This window comes from Alligator mississippiensis, chromosome 12 (assembly GCF_030867095.1).
Source record: "Alligator mississippiensis isolate rAllMis1 chromosome 12, rAllMis1, whole genome shotgun sequence".
NCBI lineage: Eukaryota > Metazoa > Chordata > Crocodylia > Alligatoridae > Alligator > Alligator mississippiensis.
In genome coordinates, this window is record NC_081835.1 from 33,941,653 (window position 1) to 33,967,169 (window position 25,517).

The 25,517-nt window shown below is 40.4% G+C and overlaps 1 protein-coding gene across 2 annotated transcripts in view; it reads right to left on the reverse strand.

The window, feature by feature from the left end:
* SLC6A1 (solute carrier family 6 member 1) overlaps positions 1–25,517 on the reverse strand; it is a 147,160-nt gene that overhangs the window by 38,813 nt on the left and 82,830 nt on the right. For both annotated transcript variants that reach the window (XM_006264451.3, XM_059715989.1), the window contains exons 2-8: positions 9,271–9,689; positions 7,957–8,088; positions 6,891–6,991; positions 3,478–3,587; positions 2,358–2,490; positions 438–572; positions 211–314 (exon numbers count right to left, since the gene is read on the reverse strand). In XM_006264451.3, the coding sequence (XP_006264513.1) occupies positions 211–314; positions 438–572; positions 2,358–2,490; positions 3,478–3,587; positions 6,891–6,991; positions 7,957–8,088; positions 9,271–9,508 (953 nt within the window). In that variant the 5' untranslated portion in view covers positions 9,509–9,689. The remainder of the gene's footprint in view (positions 1–210; positions 315–437; positions 573–2,357; positions 2,491–3,477; positions 3,588–6,890; positions 6,992–7,956; positions 8,089–9,270; positions 9,690–25,517) is intronic.

Genomic DNA, 25,517 nt, shown 5'->3' on the forward strand with positions numbered 1-25,517 from the left:
ACACTTTCTGGGTCATGCTGGGTAAATTGCCTAATTACGCTTTGCAATTTTGAATTCCCTATCGGTTTCTTTGTCTTCCATATTAAGAGGCTCTGATCCTAGTATCAGGGCATGGCTCTCACCCTTGTCTGTGCAATACTCAACAGGATAGGACCTAATCTCAGCTGGGACATCTAAGAACTTTTGTAATACATATAATAATCTTTTTACCTGTAAACATTATTGTGGAAAGGGTTGTAACTTCCAAGAGCAATCAGTGAACCAAGACCCAAACCATAGGAGAAAAAAATCTGTGTGGCAGCATCCAGCCATACCTGATTGCAGAAAGCAATTATGTTTTTATTATGTCTATACATACATGCAAGAGGCTGATTAGATATCATTTGAATGGTAAACAATTGGTATGGAACTTTTATTTACATAGAATATATGTTTACCTCAGAATCAGAAAGTTTACTGAAGTTAGGAGTTATATAGAACAAAATGCCTTCCCTTGCTCCAGGCAGTGTTACTCCACGGAAGAACAAGATAAGCAGCATGACATATGGATAAGTAGCAGAGAAGTAGACCACCTATTGGAAAGAAACAAGGGATTATAAATCTAGACATAAAATGGTGGATACAGGAAAGGAGTGAAGGGGATATAGTCATACCCCCTTCAGCTGTGCAGCACATGTGCATTGAGTCCTCTGGGTTCCTACCTGATCAGCACAGGGTCCTTCTGGAGCTCCATTCAGGGAGCTTTCTGAGATTACCAGCTGTTCAGTGCAGGCTCTTGTCACAAGCATTGTTTTTGCATGCCTCTGGAGTCCAGGGGCAACTACTGCCACCATTTACCTCCCCCCATCCCCTTCTCTGTGCTAAATTTAGAGGCAGGGGAAAGAAAGGGGTGAAGCAGGGCTAAAAGTGGTGGCATTCATCCCCTGAGCTCCAGAGTCACCTGCATGGACCAGCTGGTGAGCTCAGAGAGATCACTATGCATGTGGCATGCAGCTGACAGGGGGATGTGACTGTAGCACTACACTGCCCTGGATCTCCCCCTAGCTCCCAGTAAAATTTCAGTAGTTTTAACTATTTGTGTCACAACAACAACAAAAAATGTCAAATTTTGTGGGTAGGAAATGGCATTCTACATTTAGTGCCACACAGCAAGTCAACAGTTCTGGAATTCCCTACTTAGCACATCTACAAAGTAAACTAACATTCCCTGCTACTCTTCTGGGTGCCCCTAGGGCCACAAATGAGGAATAGGACTGGGCTGCTCCTGAACTTCTAGTTCACATATCTCTTCATATTGTTTGGCACTGCAAGCATTAGTCTGCACAACATCAGTGTTCCTAGTCACAGCCAAGCTTGGAGAAGAGCATTTTTAGCTCTGTCTTCTGAACCTATAAGTCCTCCTCTTCCTAGTAGAGAGGGGAGTGGAAGGATGGCATTTGTTGGGGATAACTGCCCCACAGGCCTCTTGACATCTTGATTTCCAAGTCTTGTGGATGGGTAACTGTAAAGTCAGGCTACAGAGAATGATCTTGCTGCCTCCTCTGAAAGTAGGAAAGAAAGATGGGATTGCCAGGTTTGAAGTTCTGTATTGGAACCATTTTGTTCAAACAGGCTCAGCTCAACTAACAGACACAATGGGTCATTTCTTTTATTGTCCTATGAATACTTAGCTTTTCGTTAGCCACATGAAGATCTACATGAAGAATTCAATCAAGTATAATATGGTAGCATCATTGAACACAGCTGAACATCCCAGCCAAGTGTCTGCCTAACCTGCTATTGAAAGGTGGGAGAGTCCACAATTTCTCTAGATACTCTGTTTCAATGCTTGACTACCCTTATAGCCAGAAAGTTCCTCCTCATTTCCAAAATAAATTTACCCTGACAAATCTTTAGTCCTTTGCTCTTAATCCTGTCCCCTACAGTGATGGAAAAAGCCCATCCCCAGCCACTCTGTAAACACCCTTTAGGTATTTTAAGACTCTTAATCAAAACTCTTCTTCAGACTTCTCATCTTCAGACTAAATAATCTGAATCCTTTTAGCCTTTCCCCATAAATATTGCTTCCCAGGCCCTTAATAATTATGTAAATCATTTGTTTGTCCTTGCCCATCACTGCCCTTGCTTTGCAAGTGATACTTTTGTTCATACAACCTAATAAGCTGTTGATTTTTTTGCCATGACACACTGTTCACTCACATTCATCTTATGGCCTCCTGTAAACCCCAGGTTCCTCTTTGCAGTACTGTGGCCTAGCCACTCATTCCCCACTCTGTATTTGTGAAAGCAATTATTCCATCCCAGCTGCAGCACTGGTCCTTACTGAATCTCATCTGATCAATATTTCTAAGTCTTACCTTTCCTGTCCAGCCTACCCCCTTCCAGATGCAAAAGTACACCAGAATCCAGGCAATTGCCAGTGTAATTGCTAATGGCCATCGGATCTGCCCTGGTTTTTCCAAACCATCAGTCATTTGGTGCATGTTACGTCTAAAATGAGCAAAAAGAATGGCATATTTTACAACTCAATATTCCAAAGAAGGATGTAATACCATATTTATCTGAATCCAAGACAGTTTTAAAGTTAAGATGACCTCTCAGTACTTATATACTAGACAAGAAAAAATAATAAATGTGTTATCATTTTCCATGTATAGAATTTAACTATTAGAGAGTTGTCTTAGTTCATTCTCTCCACCACTGCAGTGAGGAAACCAGCAGCAGGGCAGGAGGCAGTGGGGAAGTCAAATGGTCTGACCCCTGCCTCTTGCCACTTCCACCTGCCTGTTCACCCAGGCCTCTGCCTCCCTGTGACACCTGCCCCTTACCACTTGCCCCTCCTCCTGCCTATGTCCCCTGGCATTTGCCTGTGCACCACTTCCCCCTCCCACCTGCCCCCTGTGCTTATGTCTTCCATGCTTGGTCTCCACGCCATCTGCCCCTCCCGCCCATCCCTCCCTGCTGCCATGCCACTGCTGCGTCTGTCATTCCCTCACCACCAGCCCTGCTCCACTGCTACTTACCCTCTGCAGCTTTGGTTCTAGCTCCAGTTTGGCCCAGGACATGGAGCACATGGTCAGTCCAGCCCATGTATTCCAGCAGTGGCACCAGGTCCTGCTCTAGCCCCAGAACTGGAGTTAGGGCTGAAGTTACCACAACCACAACCGCTGCATGACCCAGCAAGGGCTGGAGTGACCACATGTTCTGTGCCCTGGACCAGAGTGGGACTAGAGTCAGAGTAGTGGTGGGGAGGAGGGCAGGGTAGGCAGAGGCTGTAGTAGGGGAGGTGACAGGTGCAAGCAGTTTCTGTGGCTCTGAACTCCAGCCGTCCAACCATGCTTGTATTCAAATCCAGGATGTGGGTCTTCCCCCCATGTTAAAAGGGGGAAAAAACCTTGCCTTGTATTTGAGGAAGTATGTTATTATAAAAAGTTGAATTTTGCATATGCACACAAATAAAGATTCTTCTCAACTTACTCCCAAAATTCAAGCACTGCACTTGTCATGTTGGTGGTATTTGCTATAGTATAATTGGAGAAACAGCGGTCTGTGTTCCATGAATTCTCACAGTGCCTCCAAGGGAGATTCTATTTAGAAAGAAAAAAAGATAGAGTTAATCAATGATGTAAGCATTACCTCATATATACAGGGGTGTAGGTTGTAGCTCTGTTGGTCCAAGGACATAGGCAGACAAGGTTCCTTGGGTGGATCTGATATCTTTTATTGGACCAACTTAAATAGTTGGAAAAAGAAAATGAAGCAAGCTTTTGGGTTTAAAAACCCTTTGTCAGGCTGAGGAAGTTTCTGCAGTCAGTGTGTGCTCTTCTGGGATGGAATGAAAAGCAAAGAAGCTGGAGACTGGACTGGTATGCATACAAGAACCAGAACCACCCATCCTAGGCTTCAAACAAGCACCAGACCTCACTAACCTCATCACCAGAAGCAAAGTTTTTCAGTCCCAGAACACACCAAATGAATCCAGACCATGGCATGACAAGACATGAAAAACATGCAAACATACCTCCACCCCCCCCACAATTACTACACCCCACAACAGAGCCATCAGCATTCCTGGATCTTACAATTGCACCCCCAGCAATGTAATATATCTCATCCAATGCACCAAATGCCCTGATAGAAAATATGTAGGAGAGACCAAACAACAACTGCACACCAGAATGAATGCACACCAAAAATCCATCAAAGACCAGAATACCCAGTTACCTGTGGGGGCACATTTTTCACAAGAAAACCACTCTCTCTCCAATCTCTCAGTTCTAATCCTCAAAGAAAACTTACAAATCACTTCTCAGAGATGAGCCTATGAACTTCACTTCATCAACTTTCTGGATACTAAAAATCATGGACCAGATATAGCCATTGGATTTATGACACATTATAACCTGCCTGACATCTGACTCCCCGGGTACCTCTCAACTATTTAACTATTACATTCATCCCTCTTCTCCCCCCCACCCCCAGCCTGTCTCTCACCCAATAACTCCTCAATTTACATTTTCACTGACTTCCTGTCTCACATGCATACCAGCCCAGCCCAGCCTCTAGCTTCTTTGCTTTTCATTCCATCCAGGAAGAGCACACACCAACTGCAGAAACTTCCTCAGCCTGATGAAGGGTTTTTAAACCCAAAAGCTTGCCAAATCTTCTAACTATTTAAGTTGGTCTAATAAAAGATATCAGATTCAGCCAAAGAACCTTGTCTGCCTTACCTCAGGTATATCTCTCTCTATTGGAATGAAAGTGAAGCTGAAAACTAATATATCCAAATTCTGGAAATTATTCATTTCCCCAAAGTGCTGTTCTGCCACACAGTTTATTTACACGAATCAGTTTTGAAAATATTTCCTTCTTTCTCTGAGGTATTAGTCAAAAATTACAGATTCAGCTTCACTTCTCAAAACATGAATATATTGAAATTATCTTTAAGACACTGGTGCCCTCAAGAGGTCCTCAAGACTTTGATACATTAAAAGATAATGAAGCATGATAGTTATTGATTAACTCATTTTGAAAGGTTTTAGTTTTTCCTCTCAAAATTAGAATGAGATTTTCATAGGAACTTGAACTAGAGTTGCTATTTTCAACAGGCATTTTATATAACAGTGTCCAGTATCAAGATCAAAATGTACTGGCAAGAAAAGATTAAACAAAAATATGAATACTAATTGAGAATTGTTTAAGAATGCTTTCTTAGATGACCCCAAACACTTTTAAATGCTACATTCATGTAGATGGCTTACTCACTTGAAAAATCATTTTGCTTAAGAAGGGAAGTGAAAATAGCAATTCCAAATAGAATTTAAAAAAGACATAACTAATATGAAAACATTTGTTTATCAGCTAATAAACAAGACATACAAATCTAAACCTGCATACAAGTCAGAATTTCTGGGGTTTATTTCTGACGCTAAACAATTGTTCTGAATTGGAATGAGAACTTGACATTTCCCTCAGAAAAGAACTTTTTAAATTCTAATTTCAGATGATTCTGATAGTTTCAATTTTTCTAAAATGAAATAGGGTAGGTGGCTGCACCTGGGAGCAACCCTGGGGACCCCTCTGGAGTTGGAGGAGTCCTACCCATGAATCAGGGAACCTGGAGGCCTTAAGACCTCATTTTGAGTTTAGGTTCCCAGAGCTATTGGATTCCTGACCATTATGTAGGAAGCCCTGTATTTCAGCAAGGCTGCCCCAGAACTGTATCCCCTAGAACAGCACCTGTGAGCTGGGTTGGGCTGGAAGCAGACACATTTCTGATGGGAATACGGACAAGTCTAAGGGGAATGGAAAACAGAAAATGGTATGTTTCATTGGATTAAGAAAAATATCAAACAAGGGTTAAGAAATAAATGGAATTCTAAGATTGGTACAGTAACAATATAAGAAAAATAAGGACTATAAACTTGTCAGTCATGATGCATGAAATGAAGAAACATTCAATGAATATTTCTGTTCTGTATTTGGAAAATAACATTATAATATTCATACTGGAACATGGTAACAACATTCTATTCCATCAGTAGGATAGAATGTTAAATAACAGCTATTAAAATTGAACATTTTAGATCAGGACACCAGAGCATTTTAGATCAGGACTGGGTAAGCTGAGCCCAAGAATATTAGAAGACTTAGCTAAATGCCTGTCTGAATCATTGTTGATTTTTAATGTTTGTTTTGGTTTTTTAAATTTTTTTAAATTTTCGGGAAGTTCCAGTGGACTGGAAGAAGGCTAATGTTATACCATAACTAATAAGCTAACTGAATGACATGGATAACCACTGAGACCAACACACAAATAATTTCCAAAACATTTTTCCTTTTTACTTGTCCCTCTCTGATCTTGTTTTTCCACTCTAAGTTTTCCAAACTTCATCAACTTTGGAAAAGATAGTAAATAGATAAAAAGCAAAATGTAACAGTACAACTGTGACACTAACTTACCCAAGTTACAGAAGTTTTGGAAAGTTTCAGAGTAAAAAAGGAATAAAAGAAACAGAAAAAGTGTGCAAAGAATGTCTTTGAAAGATCTCAACTTAATTGCTTTTACTCCAATTTATGAAGAAGAAGAAAAAGGGGAAAGGAAAGAAAAAACACCTACCTCTTTATGCACAAAATTCTAACACTTCCATATTTTCAAAATTGAAATTCAAATGGAAAATCTGTTTAGTTTCATTTTGTAATTTTTTGAATGCAAAAGTGTGAGCGAAGGAAAATGTGCATCTTAATTATGTGCATTTAAGTATAAGAAGGTTCCATACAATTTAACTCTTAAAGGATTTTTTTCAGTTCACTGTTTACAGTGAAGTAGATTAACTAGTTATCTGTAACAAGATTTTCCTTCTACTGAAAAGAAATGTACATACACTTACTGTGGTAAATGAATTATATAGGTAATATATGGCCCAAGAAATAATCACAATGTAGTAAATATTTAGCCAAAAGGACAGGACAGCAGCAGCTAATCCAACACCTGCAGAGAAAAACACAACAAAGTGAACATTAGAGAATTGTAAATTATTCATAGTGATGTGTTTAAAACCTTAATAATAGAACCACTAGTGTTCTGTTGCACTAGACTACACTACTGGGGGCATTTGAAAGGCAAAAATCTTTTAAGATGAAATTATATCATACTGAGTTATCTATATTTATAGGGCAAACATATGTAACATATTAAAAACAACAGTATAAATAAGTCACTGATTTTGAGCAATCTACTTTTTGGCATAGGTATAATGGGTTATTTTTCAGAAGCCAAAATGTAATCTGCAACCCCTTAAGTTTTCAAGTCTTCTTGATATATAGAGAGAACTGTAGTAACCCAGCATTGGTAGCAAAATGAATGAGTAAGTGTGGCAAGATCTATATCTGACTGAGAAGGTCATACCATTTTTTGGCTGTATATGGATGGGAACATAGAAGTGGTGTAGAATACCTCATGCTTCTGTAAAAGAATTTGAAATTTGCTAAGTGCTAGGCAGAACTTGGTGATTTTAGGTTTTACTGTTATCCCCAAATTATAGTCCAGCATATGAAAAATTCACATGAGGATTTGCGGTGAATGCAATTTGCAATGGAATATGATGCATTCTCCACTGCACTAAAAGCTTGTTTAAGTCTATTCCATCCTTGCAAGTGGTCCAATAAAAGATATCACCCACAACAAGCCTTGCCTTTCACACAGACTAAATCAATAATTTATTCTGAGATTTTTCAATAGTTTCTAAAAGATCTGGCTTCTAACTCTCATTAATTTTAATTAACTGTAATGGGAGTAGACTATCTAGAGTCTTAGGTCTCTCTGAAGGCTTCAGTAGCAATTTGGAAATGTAGACATTTCTTTTAAAAATTAACAACATGATAAATGAAGCAACATTGCAACTGGTTCAGAAATGCCTTTTGCAGCTGTCATGTGGCAAGGTGGGCATAATATACCTTTAAACATTGGAGCAAGCTTCCAAACTCCGAGGCCGCCTATAGATGTGTACTGGCCAAGGGAACATTCCAAAAGAAACAGTGGAACTCCAGCAAAAATTAAAGTAAGGAAATATGGAATCAGGAATGCCCCTAAAACAAACATAGGAAAGAACCATTACAATGGAAGATCACTATGTCTGTATCTTTATTAAGTTTCCAGTATTTACCCACCAAATATAAAGCAAATTAACTTTGGCAGAATTTTTTCATTATAAAAACAGTGATTAAAATACACAACTGCTCTTCTGAAAAATTAACAGCCCTAACTTAGTAAATGTGAAAAGGACTTCACTTATAACCATTGAATTGCTTACTGTTAAAGTAACAACTTCCAACTAGTGCAATTAATATGGAACAATAAACTCTGGACCAGTTTAAGTCCAAACTACTCCCAGGCACAAAGTCTACACATGCGCCCAGGACAGCAACAATTTGAGCCAGGGTGAATCAGGCCAGGGGGGTCAGCTCTAAGCACCAGGTGGCATTGCCGGGGGGCAGAGTGGCTGGCTGGGGCATAAGGGTGCTGAAAGTGCAGAACCACATGGCTAGGTGGCAGGCAGGAGTCTGGCTCCCAGCTGGCTGGGCTCATTGGGCACAATTTAGACCTATGGATAGCATCTACATCTGCCTTTAATTGCAATAAATTACCCCGGTGTAAAATAGTACTTTCCCCAACAGTACTACCTTATGCCAGTGTAAATTAGTTTACTGCAGCCTAATGCCATTGCATATGCAGATGGTGATGCTTTACAGCACAGCTAATTAGTCTACTCTGCAGTAAAGTGCATGCGTAGACATGGCCAGGGTCAGGAAAACAGCTGGGTCTGGCAGGCTGAGAATTATGCTAGCATGGGAAAGCTCAGAGCAGGCATAAACCACTCTTGTTCCATTCTCTCATATATTCAATCTAGATATTATCAGTCTAGAGGGATGGGGAAGAAAACTGAGTGTAAGGTGCTCTAATGATGCTCAGGTGCTCTATGATCCTTTAAGCATACTTGCCAATGGGCAAATATTAGGACAACCCCCTGGCTGCTATAATCAATAGGAGAACATAAAGCAGTATCATATGCCCTCAGTATCAGGAAGGTGTAAGTGGCTCTATAAAGGTACTATTCCTTTGTTGACAAGCAAAGAAACATTATTTTTTGTATCATTATAGACAGGACAACAGTTAATAGAAGCATATATTTTAATTATCAGACACCCTTCTTATTTTAAATTAAAATTTAAAATACTTTGCAGGCCAAAAGTCTCAAATAAAACATGTACCTCCACCATTCTTGCCACAAAGGTATGGAAATCGCCACACATTCCCTAAACCAATGGCATAACCAACACAGGACATAAGAAAGTCAAATCTTCCTTTCCAGGTGTCTCTGTCCGGAATATCTGATTTCTTCTTCTGCACTTTCACCACCAAGGTTTTAGGTTTGTCATTGGTGATTGAAGCATCACTAACTTCAGTTGAGATTTGTCCATCTGCAACTTTTGTTCCATTTGTTGCCATGTCTCTGGGCTTAGCTGGAGTGGCTCTAGCAGCCAGGCGAGAAATTTCAGCACCAGTCCACGTGGACAGCAGCTTTGCGGCTCTTGATTACCCAACTAGGGGGTTAAGGGTTTTGTAAAAAGATAATCCTGGTATGGTTTATGATCCAGCTAGAAATTCTGCAATCAGCTTCTCTATTAATCTGCAAAATACAAAATCAGAAATGTAATTCAGAGGTGCTTCAATGGTGACTTCTTACTTGAGGTCTGCTCCAAAGCCCACTGACATCAGTGGAAAGTTTTCCATTGTAGTGGGGCATAGTTGCAAAAGTAGCCTTTATAAGAGTGTTCTATTTAACATCATGACTCCACCATGTAGATATTTTGCTGTTGATTCTGTGAGAGCAAAAACACAAGCAAAACAGTAGTACCAAGCAAACATGAAACCAGAGCAATATATTCTGTACGTTCTGCTCCAGATTTCACATTTGTCTATAAACATTTATCAAATAAGACAATGCATCATTGTCTTCTACTGAAAGTGACAATGTAGATTTAACACATCTCATGCTTCATAAAAAGACAGCATTCAACAAGGCTCTTTTAGCCTCATTGAAGAAATACATGTTTAACAAAAGCATCCTAGCCTTTAATTAATTAGAATTCAACACAGTTTCTCTGAAGAAGGTAGGAACTTAACTTGGCAGAGACCCAATATTTCTGTAGCTCCATGCATAATTCTGTTCCTTGGCACAATGGGTCAATAATGAAGTGACAACATTAATAGCTGGAAAGGGAAAGAGCTCCATCCTTCCAGTTTTAACAAATTAGTATAATTCTACATTTAAAATGTTAAAGTACAACTGCCATATTAATTATATATCCTTTTAAGGAAGCCGTCATCTCCACTGTCACCATAAAACTACGACCTTTTCTACAGATAAGTATTGGCCTATTATCATCATCATCAGCACTAATAAGAAAAGCAAGAACAACAACAACTTGTATTTTGCGATGACAATTTACATCCATAAGTCTCCCATAGGTATTTGTGAATGGTGGACTAGACTGAACCACAAGCCCCATCCTGGCTTAAGGTAAGTCATACATACATATTCTTATAGTTAACTGCTAACATGCAGTATGCATGATGGCTCACAATACCTGCACTACTTGGCTGTTTAGGTAACAGTCTATAATAGTACAACCTCATTTTTTTTAAAATTATTAGTATGAATTGCAATTTTGGGTCTTTTTAACACTTTTGTTAGTAGTAAATTAGTCATTCCATATAGTTTTAATAAGTTTGATTATGTTTGCTGATCTCAGAACACAAATGGGAAAAAAAGAACATTTTTCTACATAACTTGGACTCTACCAGTTAAATACTAAGCACCTATGACTCCCATGACTTCAGTGACTTCAACTGGACCAGCACTTTTATTGTTGCGCTCTCCCATATTGTACATCAAGGCATCATTGGAAAATAGTGCATCATTGTAATGAGTAGTGTGATAAAATATCCAGTTAATTTACACTATTTAAAACCAATAAAAGGAACAATTTGTCACTATGGTTATTTGAATGTTGCCTTCAGAAAGGTGATGCATGTTGTGACAATATGAGTGGTATTCATTGGGAAAAGCCCAGACACAAATTATTCACAAATGCTTAAAATAAGGGAAGAGAAAGAGAGAGTTTGTCATGCATTGTGGATTATACTACCAACAGAAATTTAAACAAGTTTAAGGCCTCAATTATAAACAGTGCTTTTCTGCCACTTCTCAGCTGCACAGTGCTGCTTTTTTCTCTTTGATCTGGGACCATATCCAAGAATAGGGAATTAATTTGAAATGTGATGAAAAATCACCTGAGAGTTTGCTGGAAGAGGAGAGAGTCCAATGAAAAATCACATTTACTAATAATTATTTTGGTTACATTATATTCTTTTCCCACTACGATGTGGGATTTAAACTAGGAAATATCAGCCATTTACATTCCCTTCTTATCCAGTGCTCCTTCTGAGTCACAGCTAAAGTCTTTTACTTTTACATATATATGACATTTTAATTACTATGCTTCATATCAGGGCTGGCCAGCTATTTGAGCTGGAGGGCTACTTAATGAGTTTTTCTGAGCTGTTAATGTTATATTCAAACAAATTCAAAGCTTTATATGGAAATAAATTATTTTTATTGGAATGCTTGTAAAATGTAAAGACAATACACAATAGCATGTACTTCCTTTATATTGTTTGTTTAAATTTAAGGGAAAAAAATGAAGGCACTGAAAGCTGTTGACACTAATTTTAGCTCAAAGAACTGTATGATATGCCATGGTTGTCCACTCATCTCTCTCAGAGTTTAACTCTCTTCCACTGAGATCATTGTACCACCTCCACTTTCACTGTCACTATCTGTAGAATCAGTTGCAGTACTTATTAGTTCCACTTCAGAGTCAGACTGAGGCGAATCTGATTCAAAACTACTTGAATCACATTCTCTTTTGCTGAAGGATGGTTTTACCAATGAGTCTATGGACAAGGAATCTATGGACTTATCATCACACTGCATCTTCTTCACTAATTATGCTTCTGACTGATTCTCCAGAAGCAAGAGATTTTGAAAAATAGAAAAAGCTTAGTGGTGCCTTCATTTGTTAGTCTATTCCTCCTTTTTGCCTTGATTGAACTGAAAGCCTTCCAGTTCCATTAACAAGAAGCTCCTGTTGGTAGAATGCTTAGGATCCTTAGAACAATCCTGGACAACAGTCAGGTGTTACAGTATTCCTTCCACCATGTAAGAAGAGACATATTCTCTGCTGACTGCTAAATGATGTCTTTGCTCCAAAGTTTTTCTTTTGTGCAGTACTTGGCAATGTCTGTCATCATGGCTATTTCATCGATGTTGGGGACACTTTTAGCTACTTCCATAATTGTATTGAGAGCAGTAGATAATTCATCTTCTGATAAATTTTGTCCTTTGTGTTGAAGGTCCAAAAGGTTTACTGTCAAGTGAACTGGATGAGAAACAAACTCAGATCTCTTAGTAAACATTTGTTTTACTACTACTTTTTTGGATAGAGTTGAAGAAGGCAAAAGCTCAATTAGATTTTCATTCAGTTGCCTGAATATCTCTGGAATATTTGAAAGGCTTGCTGTATCTCTTTCAAGTTTCTTGATAACCACTGAAACTGGTAGTGGCAAATTGAATGCTCCTTGAAAACAAATGCAGAATACAAGGGTGTCGATAATCTGCTTCTTAATGCTCACGGAAATAATCTGGGATACTGTGTCATCTATTGAAGTTCACTGCAAAAAGTTCTTTTTGCATAACAAACCATGTAAGTAGTTTGTAGCTGAGCCCCATCTAGTTTCTCCTGGCAATAAAAGTGCATTTTCCTTCCCCTGCTTCTCTTTCTGTAATTTCTTCAAAGTCTGATTAGCAACATCATGACTGCTGAATACTGTGAAGGAGTGAAAGAATAAACAGAGCCCCCGGGGTGCTTTATGTGCTGGGCAGCTGCGACTAAGGGAGGAAGAGTGGCTGGCAGTAACAGAGAGGGAAAATGAAAGTAAACAGAGCTTACAGCATAAGCAGATGGCAAGGCTGCAGCTGGAGACCAGAGAAGAGAAAAAGGAATCACAGCAACACTTCTGGAGCTGCCTCTCACTCCAGATTGGAGGAGGGAAGTTTCCAGGAGGTATTTCCGGCCCCAGAGAGGGGCAGAGAGGGTTGATTCACTGCAAGCTTCTGAGAGGAGTGGCTGAGCATTCCTGCAAGCAGGTACGGCTGACCCTGCCAGAGAAACACTGTAGGAGTGACCAAAAGAAGGAGGCATGAGGAGGCATGCCTACACGTGGATTTTGAAAAATCCTGAAATGGAGTAGCTGCTGACTATTCCAGAGGGAAGCAATAAAGACTTCCTTCTAAGGTTAGTGCCACCCTGGTGGGGCTTTGTTTTGCTCAGAAGAGAGATCCTACCAAGGACTGTGTATGCTCACCAGTAGAACAATGTGGATCTGTAATGAGCAGCATTAGATCAACTGTTCTTTTTAATATGAGAGATTGATCCCAAAGTAAAGGGGACACAAACTGGCTCTAAAGAGAGACTGGAACAGTTGTGTTTGGGGTGTGTGAGCCCAGTCTAAGGACATCCCCTGGATGGAGGTGTGTGTCGGACTAAAACTACAGTCATCCAGGTGGCAGGCTACAAAGGGCTGAGCATTAGAGAATTGGGCAGCATCAAACCAGGCTGAAGAGAAACTTTGAATTCCATCTGGAGTGGCTAGGGTGGGGTAGAGGGGAGGTTTGCAGCCCCACAGAAGACAGAGATTGAGACCTGAAGGGTCATCTTGGGGTATTGCCTCCTATTAACATTGTACCAACAAAGTCATGGCAGGAGAGAAAAGTTAGATCAGTCTCCTGGCAGACTGGGTGATCTGAGATTAAGGTTCATCCTGTCACCTCCTCTAGGTAAATGAACTCTTGGCAGTGGCAGTAAGTTCTACAATACATACTGTCATCACAAATACCTTCACAATCACTTTGCAGTTTGCCAATATTGTCTTTACTGTATAGATTTCATAGATTTCATAGACATTAGGGCTGGAAGGGACCTTGAAAGATCACTGAGTCCCACCCCCTGCCCTGGAGGCAGGAATTCAGCTGGGGTCATAGGATCCCAGCAAGAAAAACATCCAGGTTTCTCTTGAAGGCATTCAAAGTAAGTGCTTGAACCACCTCCAGCAGCAGGCTATTCCAGACTTTGGGGGCTCAGACGTTAAAGAAGTTTTTATGGCCAGCCTGAAATGGTCTTGCAGCAGTTTATAACTGTTTGACCTTGTAATCCCTTGGGGCGCTCTGGTGAACAAATGTTCCCCTGGATCCTGAACACACCTTATAAACTTATAGGTGGCCACTCCTGAGCCTGCGCTTTTCCAGGTTGAAGAGTCCCATAGCTTTCAGCCTCTCGTCATAAGGTCTGTTTTCCTGACCTTTGATCATGCGAGTGGCTCTCCTCTGGACTCTCTCAAGCTTCTCCTCATCTTTTTTGAACTGTGGAGCCCAAAACTGGACGCAGTACTCCAGCTGCGGCCTCACTGAGGCCGAGTACAATGGGAGAATGACATCCCAGGATTTGCTTGAGAAGTATCTATGGATACAAGCCAGGGTGTTGCTTGCTTTACTAGCTGTGGCATCACGTTGAAGGCTCATGTTCATCTTGTGGTCAATCCTGACCCCCGAGTCCAAGTCTCATTTGCAGTGCTAGTCAGCGTAGCACTGCCGAGCCTATAGACATGCTGCAGGTTTTTCCTCCCAAGGTGGAGAACCTTGCATTTTTCGTATTTGATATAATGTATTCACATATATTATGTCCTTTGCCAGAAGATTCAGCCTGTGAGCAAGACAACCAAATACTATTAAATGAGTATATTTTGCCATTAATATTTGACACGCAGCTTTCATGTTACTCACATTATCAGTTACCAGGGCTTGTACCCTGGAGGGACCTGCACTTTCAATATCTTCACTCATTAATTTGGCTATGTATTCACCTGTATGACAAGATTTGGTAGCAATTGCTTTCAATAATATTGGTTCAGGTGTTGCTAACATAATGTTCAATAAAGGATTTCCTTATATATCAGTCCATCCATCTGACATCAGAGTCAGTGATTCTGGATGACCAATCCTTACAATAACCATTGTTTCAACTCTGTCATACTCTCTATCTGAGAGAGAATGTAATAAGCGATAATGTGATGGTAACTTATATGATGGGAAAATTAGTTTGTAATGTTCCTTCCATTATTGATGTTCAGTTATGGAAAGAGATGTACCACTTGCAAATATAGCTCGAGCTAATGTCTCATCTGCTTTTTCTCGATCTTCTTTGACATTTTGTCCACAAAGCTTGATAAAAAGCTTGACTGTCTTGAACAGCTACTCATGGTGGATCGCATATCTGGTGACAGTGATCTTGAAAGTGAGGATCCTGCCTCTTCTTCCCCCAGACTTGGCAGGTCAAAATTTTCATTTTCCATTTTTTGCAAATCTGCTATTTCACTTGAAGTACCAAGTTCCTGCAACCAAAGGTGGAAAAGATTTTATTTATGTTAGCCTATTCTATTCTGGTCTCATCCATCAGAAGGAGAAGGAGAAGGAGAAGGAGAAGTTGCAGGGAGCATGCTTCCCCCCTCCCTGCCAGAAAGAACACTCTGCTGCTCAACTTGCTGCTCAGTTGCCCTGGGACTGCAAAGCCAAAGGGAAGTATAGTCTGGCCACAGCCATTGGCCAGAGGACTAAGCTCAATCTGCTGGGTTGAAATAGTTAGCTATTTATCTATTATGTAATTTAAAAATATATATATTGTAAAGCCTAAGCCACTTTGGGTGCTTAGTGCAAGAAGAAAAGCAGGATACTAACATTTTAAATAAATAAATAAATAATAGTCCAGAGTCGCGTTAATTACTTTTTAAAATTATAAAGTTTTAACAATATAGAGCTAATCTATACTGTGAATTGTATAACATCTTAATTTGTTTACTTACATAGGATTCCTGAAGACTTTTCTCAGCTGATGTTGTTCCACTATTTGGTTGTATTAGTTTTCTGTATATGGCTTGTACTCTTTCAGAACAGTTTCTATATGTTATTAACTGTTTCTTCATTTTTGTTGCATTGTTAGCATATTCCGTCCTGCAGTACTTACATCTACCAACTTTCTACCTTCATTCAGTGGCTTGAACTTCACCATAATGATGCTACACAATAGTTGTTTTTTGGGGTTTTTTTTTCTGATTAGGCATTCTTATGACTATTTCAAAACAAAAGCACTAAAAAACTAACAGATCTTATGCAAACACTTCCAACTTCCCCAACTCAAGAAAAAAAAAAAGAGATACTGCTCTGTGTGTTTGCTGAACTGAAATTGAAACAAAAATTAATCACAATTTTAGTTTTGGGATTGCTTTCACTTGTAGTATGAGATAAGAATTTTAGCTTTGGTTTTGATTTGACCTGCACAGCCAATTAGGTGAATTCATAACTTGATTTTTGGTTTGGATTATTATGTGAGTGTATTTACCCTCCTGTTTACAAATCAATAAAACATATATGTATTCTCTCACACACTTCCTAGGGATAATCACTTGAAAAATATTAATTACAACTCTCACAGATTCATAGATAGTATGGCTGGAAGGGACCTTGGAAGATCATCGGGTTCAGCCCCCTGCACCAAGCAAGAAAGACAACTGGGGTCAGGTGACCCCAGCAAGGTGACCATCCAGTCTCCTCTTGAAGATTTCCAGGGTAGGCGATTTTACCATCTCTGGAGGGAACTTATTCCATAGTCTGGACACCCTAGCTGTGAAGTAGTTTTTCCTAATGCTGAACCTGAAACAGTCTTCCATGAATTTGTGCCCATTACATCTAGTTTTCCCCTCAGGTGCCCTGGTGAACAGTTGTTCACCGAGTCTCCTTAATGTAAGCCTCTGATGTAGTGATATGCTGCTACCAAGTCCCCTCTCAGTCTTCTTTTTTTTAGTCTGAAGTCCCAGATCCCTCAGACTTTCCTTGTATGGCTTGCCACACAACTCTCTGATCATACAGGTGGCCCTTCTCCGGACTCTCTCAAGCTTTACCTCATCCTTGGTAAAGTGTGGTGCCCAGAACTGGAGGTAGTCCTCCAGCTGTGGTCTCACCAATGCTGATTAGAGTGGGACAATCACTTCTTTGGTTTTGCTGGAGATGCATTGATTGATACATGCCAGGGTATTGTTATCCCTGCTAGCTACAGCGTCGCACTGCTGGCTCATGTTTGTACTGTGGTCTATTATTACCCCCAGGTCCCTTTCTTTTGCAGTGCTGGTCAGGTTGGCATTGCCAAGCTTGTAGGTTGGCAGGGGATTGTTCATCCCCAGGTGGAACACTTTACATTTCTTAACATTGAACTTCATCTGGTTCTGGTCTGCCCAAATAGCAAGCCTGTCTAGGTCCTCCTGTATCTGCAGCCTATCGTCAAGCATGACCATGCTTCCCCATAACTTGGTATTGTCCATGAACTTGGCCAGTGAGCTCTTCACCACCACATCCAAATCATTGATGAAGATGTTGAATAGCACTGGACCAAGCACTGACCCCTGCAGGACACCACTGGTCACTTCGCGCCAAGACGACACAGATCAATTTATCAGACCTCTCTGGGTCCTACACCACAGCCAGTTTCCTACCCACCTGACTGTCTCACAGTTAAGCCCACAGTCTTCCAATTTTCTCATGAGAACTTCATGGGAGACCAGATTGAAAACTTTTTGGAAGTCGAGGTATATAATGCCAACCTCCTTTCTCTTATGCAGGTGGTGAGTCACCTGATCATAGCAGATGCGGTTGGTAAGACAAGACATGCCCACGATGAAGCCATGCTGGTTGTCATTCAGAATCCTACCTTCTGCAAGCCTGTTGCATATTGACTCCTGGTGGGGCAGGAGGCAGGGGGGAGGTATAGCGGTAAACAAAAGGTTATATCAGTTCATTGATTTGACTTGGCTCCATCTATATTAAGGGGCCTTTATTTCTGTACTTGCACTTTGACACCTAAATTCTGAACAGAAGCATAGGAAACATGTGGCAGGTTTTACATAGCGGGGCTCATTGGGGGAAGGCAGCTCTTCAGACCCTCCTACAGTTGCAGTATTGCTGTAGCTCCATTTTACCCAATCAATCCACAGGAGATGGAGAACTAAATAGAAAGATCCATCTAACCCCAAGTCTGTGCTCTGTTTGTTATCCCATATCCCATCCTGATACTACTGCAATTCCATGTTATGCTGATGGTGGACAACTTGAATTCTTGCTTCCCACCCCACTGCACTTTGTATCAGGTTTTGTGACAAAAACTGTTTCAGACAGGAGCAGGATTCTTGCCTCAGTGCCCTCTGCAACAGTTCTTTAGAGCTCATTTCAGTGTCTTGCTTTATGAGTATAAACCATGAGGGTGGCTATTAGAGAGATGAGCACAAACTTCCAGCAAGATAATAAAGGCAACTAAGAGAAAATAGAACACTGGAAGAGTGGGAGTTCGTAATATGGGTAGTTAATTACTAAAGGCATTTCCCTTTTGCAGATGTTGCAAAGAGCTGGATTTGAATAGCATAGAACCAGCCCCTCAAGCACCCAGTGAAATCAGTAACATATGTCATGAAGATAGACTATGTTTCAGAGGAGGATCTGAAGAGATGGAGGAACACATCAGCCTATGAACACCCCAAGTCCCCCTTTTTTATGAAAAGACTTCTGTCTAGGATTCTATTACTTTCTTTAAGCATTTTTTCTCCCTAGAGTGCAATAGCTCACAGGCCCTGGCTCCAGGTCATTGCCTTGTACCCATTGCCTTGTACAAATGTACTTCTCATTTGGCCTCCCCTAGCTTTCATGGCATCTTTCCATCGCCTTGAGTGGGAATTGAATTGAGCCCATTGTGATAGTGAAACAAACAGAATTCTAACTACCAACTGCAACTGTCACAATTGGTATTTAGAATTTTATTTGCATCAGATACACAGGTTAAGAGGGCACTGACTCCATGTATATTGAAAACTTTATTTTCATGTGCTAAATATGTGCAAGTGAGAGTAATACACAAGTGAAGAATGTGTTTACTAAACACGGATTGCTGAGACCACCTAAAAAGTTTTGCTTCTTTACTAAGCTTCTTTTTTGTCATCACAGCTTCGGTTTCCTGTTTCGAACACATGACCACTTTGCCATGCACTACATATATCCACAGCATAACTGATGCAATTCCACATACACTGTTTCACTACGGATATACATAGCAGGGTATTCAAAAGTATCTAAGGTGCTTGTCTCTCATAACTGTTGCTTTTGAAAATAATATTCATATATTCACCTTCAAAAATAATATTCACCTTTGAAATTGTGACCCTTTGGGGAAGGTCAGATAACTGATGTTAAAACCTGAAAAATGTGTTATTTAAAGATAATATGTAATACTCTGAACTAAATTTTCAAGTGTAGGTGGATGGAATGACTGAAAAATGCACTCGTACACTTCACTAACATGTTTTAGGTTACTGAATAATTCTGTATTCATCCAAAGGCTTGTGTGTGTTTTATATATCAACAAAATGTAATCATCCAAAAAAAAATATTGTTCATAAAGTAAAATCCGCTGCAGTACAGCATGCATGTGCAAAGTACATATGTGTACACATTTTTATATACATTTGTAAATGTATACTTTTGATTTCTGTACAAATTAGGTGATTGCAAGCCAAATTACCACAGAACACATTTGAAATAACTTATAAATCATTTCATGCCTAACTGTCCAGATCCTGTGCTGGTTTAAATGTGTGTAGAGTCTCTGGACAGGTACCAATTCATACCAGCTGAGGATGGGGCTGTCTGTTTTAACTGTGGTTTCTTATTTAGGGTTTTATGGTTTCAAAGTGCCTCAGCAAACTGTCATGTTCACACTGCAGAAATGTTATAAGAGCAGAAATCAGAAAGGCACAGATGGATTTCCTGGATGCATTGTGCAATTAGATATTCAAGAGAAAGCAGGATTTAAATTTTCTGCTACAAATCTTAGAAAATGGCATAATTGCAAAAAGTGAGAGAATTGTAGTTTTATAATATGAATCAACATATCATCAAATCTGTAGTGCATGACTCTTGAATATCTGTTTTTTAAAACCATAATTCTTTTTGACACCAAATTAAAACTCTGGACTAGACTAGGAAAATGGACATTTTCCTTTTAGCTTTAAATAACTCAGTCAGGTGTACACTACAGTTAGTCTGTGCAAACAATGATCCAATTTAGAGGATAGATATCTAGGATATATAGCACCTATACTGCAAAATTCTCCTGCAAATGCATTTGATTAGGGTCACATTTGTGCAACTCCATGGGGTTGAAATAAAAAAAACAAGCACAGATGTTGGCAATGATGTTTTCTGTTTGTTTGGGGGGGGGGGGGAGTTGTGTTTTTTTGTTTTTGTTTTTTACAGTCCTACAGTTAAAAGTAAAGTTCTCTTCAGTCTGTCCATTGGGGACACCACACTCTTTCTGACATCATTTATCTTGCTTCTGACCTTTCTAACTACTGCTATTATTTCCTATTATAGATTTCAAAACAAGTTAGCTTCAGTTTCCTTGCATTTACTCAAATATGGTCTGCCCTGCACTTGTGGGCATTCAGTTAGGAATCTGATGCTGGTACAGATGTGGCTTTAATTATTCCTTTTGTCATGGTGATGTTGGATTCCACTTAGTCATTTTATGAAACAAAATGGGAGAAAGGGTTTTCAGTACTGTTTCTTACCCTAACTTCTGTATGCTGACACAGGAGCCCAAAGCAGAAGTTGTATTCTGCTTTGAGTAACTAAAATATGAATAAAGCAGAAAGAAAAATGCCCTGGTTATTCAACTATTCTGTTTCAATTTGCAGCATAATTACAAATACAGAATGCCTCCCTTGTCATTAGAAAAATCCAGTGTGGCACCAGGCACGAATTGCTGACATCAGTTTGGTTTGGTCAGCAGGCAAGTAGATGTTCCACAGCTAGTGCTTTTGCCATGCTGATGAAAAGAGTTTAGAGCTGGCCAAAGTGTGAGCAGTAGGTGTAGATAGAGTAATTTGATCAGAACTACAAGATTCATAAAATAAAAATTTAAAAGAAAGAAAGATGAAATATGTAGCTTCATAATATCTTGACAGCTACTGAAATTTAGGCCTTGATCTCCTCAGGCTAGAGCTTTATTTCAGTCTCTCCCAACTCTCAGCAACTCCCAATAATATTGAACTGTAGGTTACCACTTTAAGAGTCTACCCAGCAGCTGAATTATGTTATTCAGCCTTAGCCCCTGTTGGCTACTTACTGCTGCACCAGTGACTCTTTAAATTAGCCCCAGCTTGGCTGACTGGTGCCTAAAAGGCAGTCATTGTCAGGAAACAGCCAATTGCTTCATAGATCCAGAGTCAAGATCAAAACTGGGGAGATGAAGCTGCTGTCATTTCCTCAACCTCCGGTAGCATCTGCAAAGACATTACTCCTGCAGATTCTGAGGGACCCAACTGACATATGTCAAAAGTCTGACATCTCCATCACAGTCATGGATATCTGAAAAGACAGAGTTCTTTATTTTCTCTTCTGGTTGTCCAGAAGGCTAGGCTTTCATCTTTCTTACTATTCTGAAGAACTTGAAAGGGCAGAAATATGAAACATACTTTTCATACAGTGTCTATTGCCATTTTCTCTTGGGTTGCTGCAGAAGCTGAAAACCCTAGCTTTATAGATGGTAAAAGAGAAAGGAGAGAGCATGAGAGCCAGTGAAAGAGTCTAGGACCATAAGGAACAGTATTAGAAAAGATTAGAAAATTTTGTGGCTCCCCGTGTCCTCTGCTCAGTTGTTCAAGCCATTATTTTCTTCTTCCCCCCTGCTTTTTCCAGTTTTGGGGTTTTTTTTAAACTTTGGTCACCACATAGTGATGGAGCATAGAAAAAATGCATGGTGGAGAGAACTAGAATGTTACATCATACATGTTGCATTTTCCTCTCCTCAAAAGCATCAAAAAATGTTGTGCACTTGTTTCTGTTCAAAATGCAGGTGGTTTCCTACATTCATCCTTAAGAGAGTGATAGTGAACAGTACATATGATTAGGGTTGCCAACCCTTCAGAAATGCCCTGGAGTCTCCAGGAATTATATATAAATTATATATAAATTATATATAAATCTCCAGGAGACTGCTGAGAGTCATCCAGGAGATAAATGATAGGGAATTCATTAAAATAAATATTAAAGTTTGAATCCGATTTATACAGTAGTTCACTGGATTTTTAAAATGTGCATTTGCTTTCCTGATGTAATGACTCAATGTCATTACATCATGTGATGAAACCTCCTGGAATAGATTCAAACAGAGTTGACAACCCTACATATGATCACTGCATAAATACAGTCATGCCAATGCAAAAGCTAGGGAAACTGCATTCAAGATGGAAAATAGAGCTGTCTGCATATAAAGCATGAGGGAACTTACCTTTGAATGTTGTGAAATTACAGCTTGAAATTCAGTCCTTCAAAGAGCAAAAAGTGAAACAAAACAAAAGGAGATGTAGACATGTAAGTCAAACCACACGCAAAACAAATTGAAAGCACAAATCAATGCCATAATCTATGAAACTGTAGCACAAATCAGGAATATTTATCAACTGTAGGGATCAGCTGTTAGTGCTCATTACCAAAGTGTATTCTTTACTTTACTGTCCTTTACAAAGAATTTTACCCCTCTGCAGATGAAAAACTCAAAGCCAATGCCGTATTCAAGTCAAGCTTCAGGCTCATGTTGAAGACTTAAGTGGGAAGGGGGTAGTCTTCCATGGTGGACACACAGGCACCAGGTTGAATTCCCCCCTTGATGCAAATGTATGAAGATCCATCATAAAGAAAGAACCTGTTTTTTTCAGAACAGGCAGCCTTAATAACATTGTTTAGCCAGAATTCTTTTTGTTTGTTTGTTTGTTTTCCAACCACAGCTCCTTAGATTCTCAGATTCTTTTGAAAACCCCACCCTTAACCTTCCAGCTTTGTAATGCTTTATAGGGGGAAGTAAAGTTAAGAGCAAAGGTAAAACTTTTACTCCATAATCATCCATGAAGGCCATGCTATAAAGACTACATTGAAAACTGGGACAGCAAATGCCACAGGCAGAAACAGGAAAAGCTCCGTCTCACTAGCCCATGGCAAGTTGCCATCTAGCCTAACCCCCTTCTCAAAGCAACACCAGCCCCAACTAGATCATCCCAGCCACAGCTTTGTCTAGCCACCTCTTAAAAACTTCCAAGAATGGAGATTCCACCACCTCTCTGGGTAACCTGATCCAGTGTTTTACTCCAAGTGACAAATTTGACCATTTGGTGTGGCGTCACCTGGTCCACCAAAGCATGCACCACTTTGAGGTGGAATGGCAGCAGCAGAGGAAGGAGAAGGAGACCAACCCAGGGCTGCAAGTTCCACTCCCCCATGCAACAATATGCCCCCATTTCTGTAGAATATGTGTATCCAGAATCAGGCTCCTCAGCCACCTGAGGAACCATCAAGCCTGACAGATGTCATCCTCGACTCCAAGGAACTGCTGCCGCCGCTAAGTGAAAAAATTCTTCCTAATATCTGACCTAAACTTCCCTTACTGCAACTTGAGACCATTGCTCCTTGTTTTGTCATCCGTCACCACTGAGAACAGTCTAGAACTGGTTACCAGCAGGTTACATACCCTCCATCTCCTCTTCTCTAAACTAAATAAGCCCTTTCTCCTTGTAAGTCATGTCCCCCAGTTCCCTCACCATTTTTGTTGTCCTCCACTGGACTCTCTCCAATTTGTCCACATCCTTTCTGTAGTAGTGTGAGGGGAGGGAGGGGGGCAAAACTGAACACAGTACTCCAGATGTGGCCTCACCAGTGCTGAATAGAGGAGAATAGTCACTTCCCTTGATCTGCTGGCAACACTTCTACTTATGCAGCCCAGTGTGCTGTTAGCCTTCTTGGCAAGAAGGGCAAACTGTTGACTCATATTTAGCTTATTGTCCACTGTAACCTCCAGGTCCTTTTCTGCAGAGCTGCTGCCAAGCCAGTCAGCCCCCAGCCTGTACTGATGCATGGGATTCTTCCATCCTAAATGCAGGACTTTGCACTTGTCCTTGTTGAACCTCAGGAGATTTCTTTTGGCCCAATCTTCCAATTTGTCTAGGTCACTCTGAATCCTAGCCCTACCCTCCAGCATATCTACTACAGGTTTCCCTCACTTGATGCTGTACACACTTTCCTGGAAAATGATGCATAACTCAAATTTGCATAAAGGGAACCCACTTTACAATGTAACAAATAGAGATACGTTTCAAGACCTTAACTGTACTGACCCCCAGACCCATTTCTACCACTTTTACAAGACAAGTTTGGTACTCACCAACAGCAGACAGTACACACAAGCACAGGGTGGTGGTGAATGTTACCATAATGCGGATAGCAGCTACAGAAACACATCTTGCAGACAACAAGCAAGGTGCACAGATCCACACAGGAGACTATATTTTGGTGTGTGTTACTCCCACTATACAATACACAAGCCACCTGACTGCAGGCTTCCACCACACCAACTGCATAAGAATGAATTTACCTTCCAATTAACAAAATTTTGGTATAAAAAGGGTCATCATATAAGAGTGAATTCACACATACAGAACCTGCATAAAGTGAGGGAACCCTGTACTCCCTCCAGCTTGGTGACATCTGAAAACTTGCTGACAGTGTACTCTATGCCATGTTCCAGGTTGTTGATGAAGACACTGAACAAAACTGGCTCCAGGACTGACACCTGGAGCACTCCACCTGATACCGGCTGCCAACTAGACATTGAGCCATTGATTACTACCCTCTAAGCCCAATGCTCCAGCCAGTTTTCTGTACACCATACAGTTCATTCATGCAGTCCATAATTCCTTAGCTTGCCTGCAAGAATGTAGCGATCTCCCCAGATCAACAGAGCCAGTCACCTCATCGTAGAAGGCAATCGGGTTGATCAGGCATGACTGACTGTTCCTAATCACCTTTTTCTCCTCCAAGAACTTAGAGATGGATTCCTTGAGGATCTGTTCCATGATTTTTCCAGGGACTGAGGTAAGGCTGACTGCTCTGTAGTTCCCTGAATCCTCCTTTTTCCCTTAAATGTGGACACTGTTTGCCCTTTTCCAATCTGGGACCTCTCCTGATTGCCATGAATTTTCAAAAATGATAGCCGGTGGCTCTGCAATGTCATCAGCCAACTCCTCATCACCCTCAGGTACATCTTGCCCAGCCCCATGGACTTGTATATGCCCATGTCCAGCTTTTCTAAATAGCAGGTCAAGAAGATCATGGTCCCTAGGTGGCCACTCTGGCACTTGCACCAAGAAGAAGGTGTTCCCAACACCCTCCAAAAGCTTCCTGGATTGCCTGCGC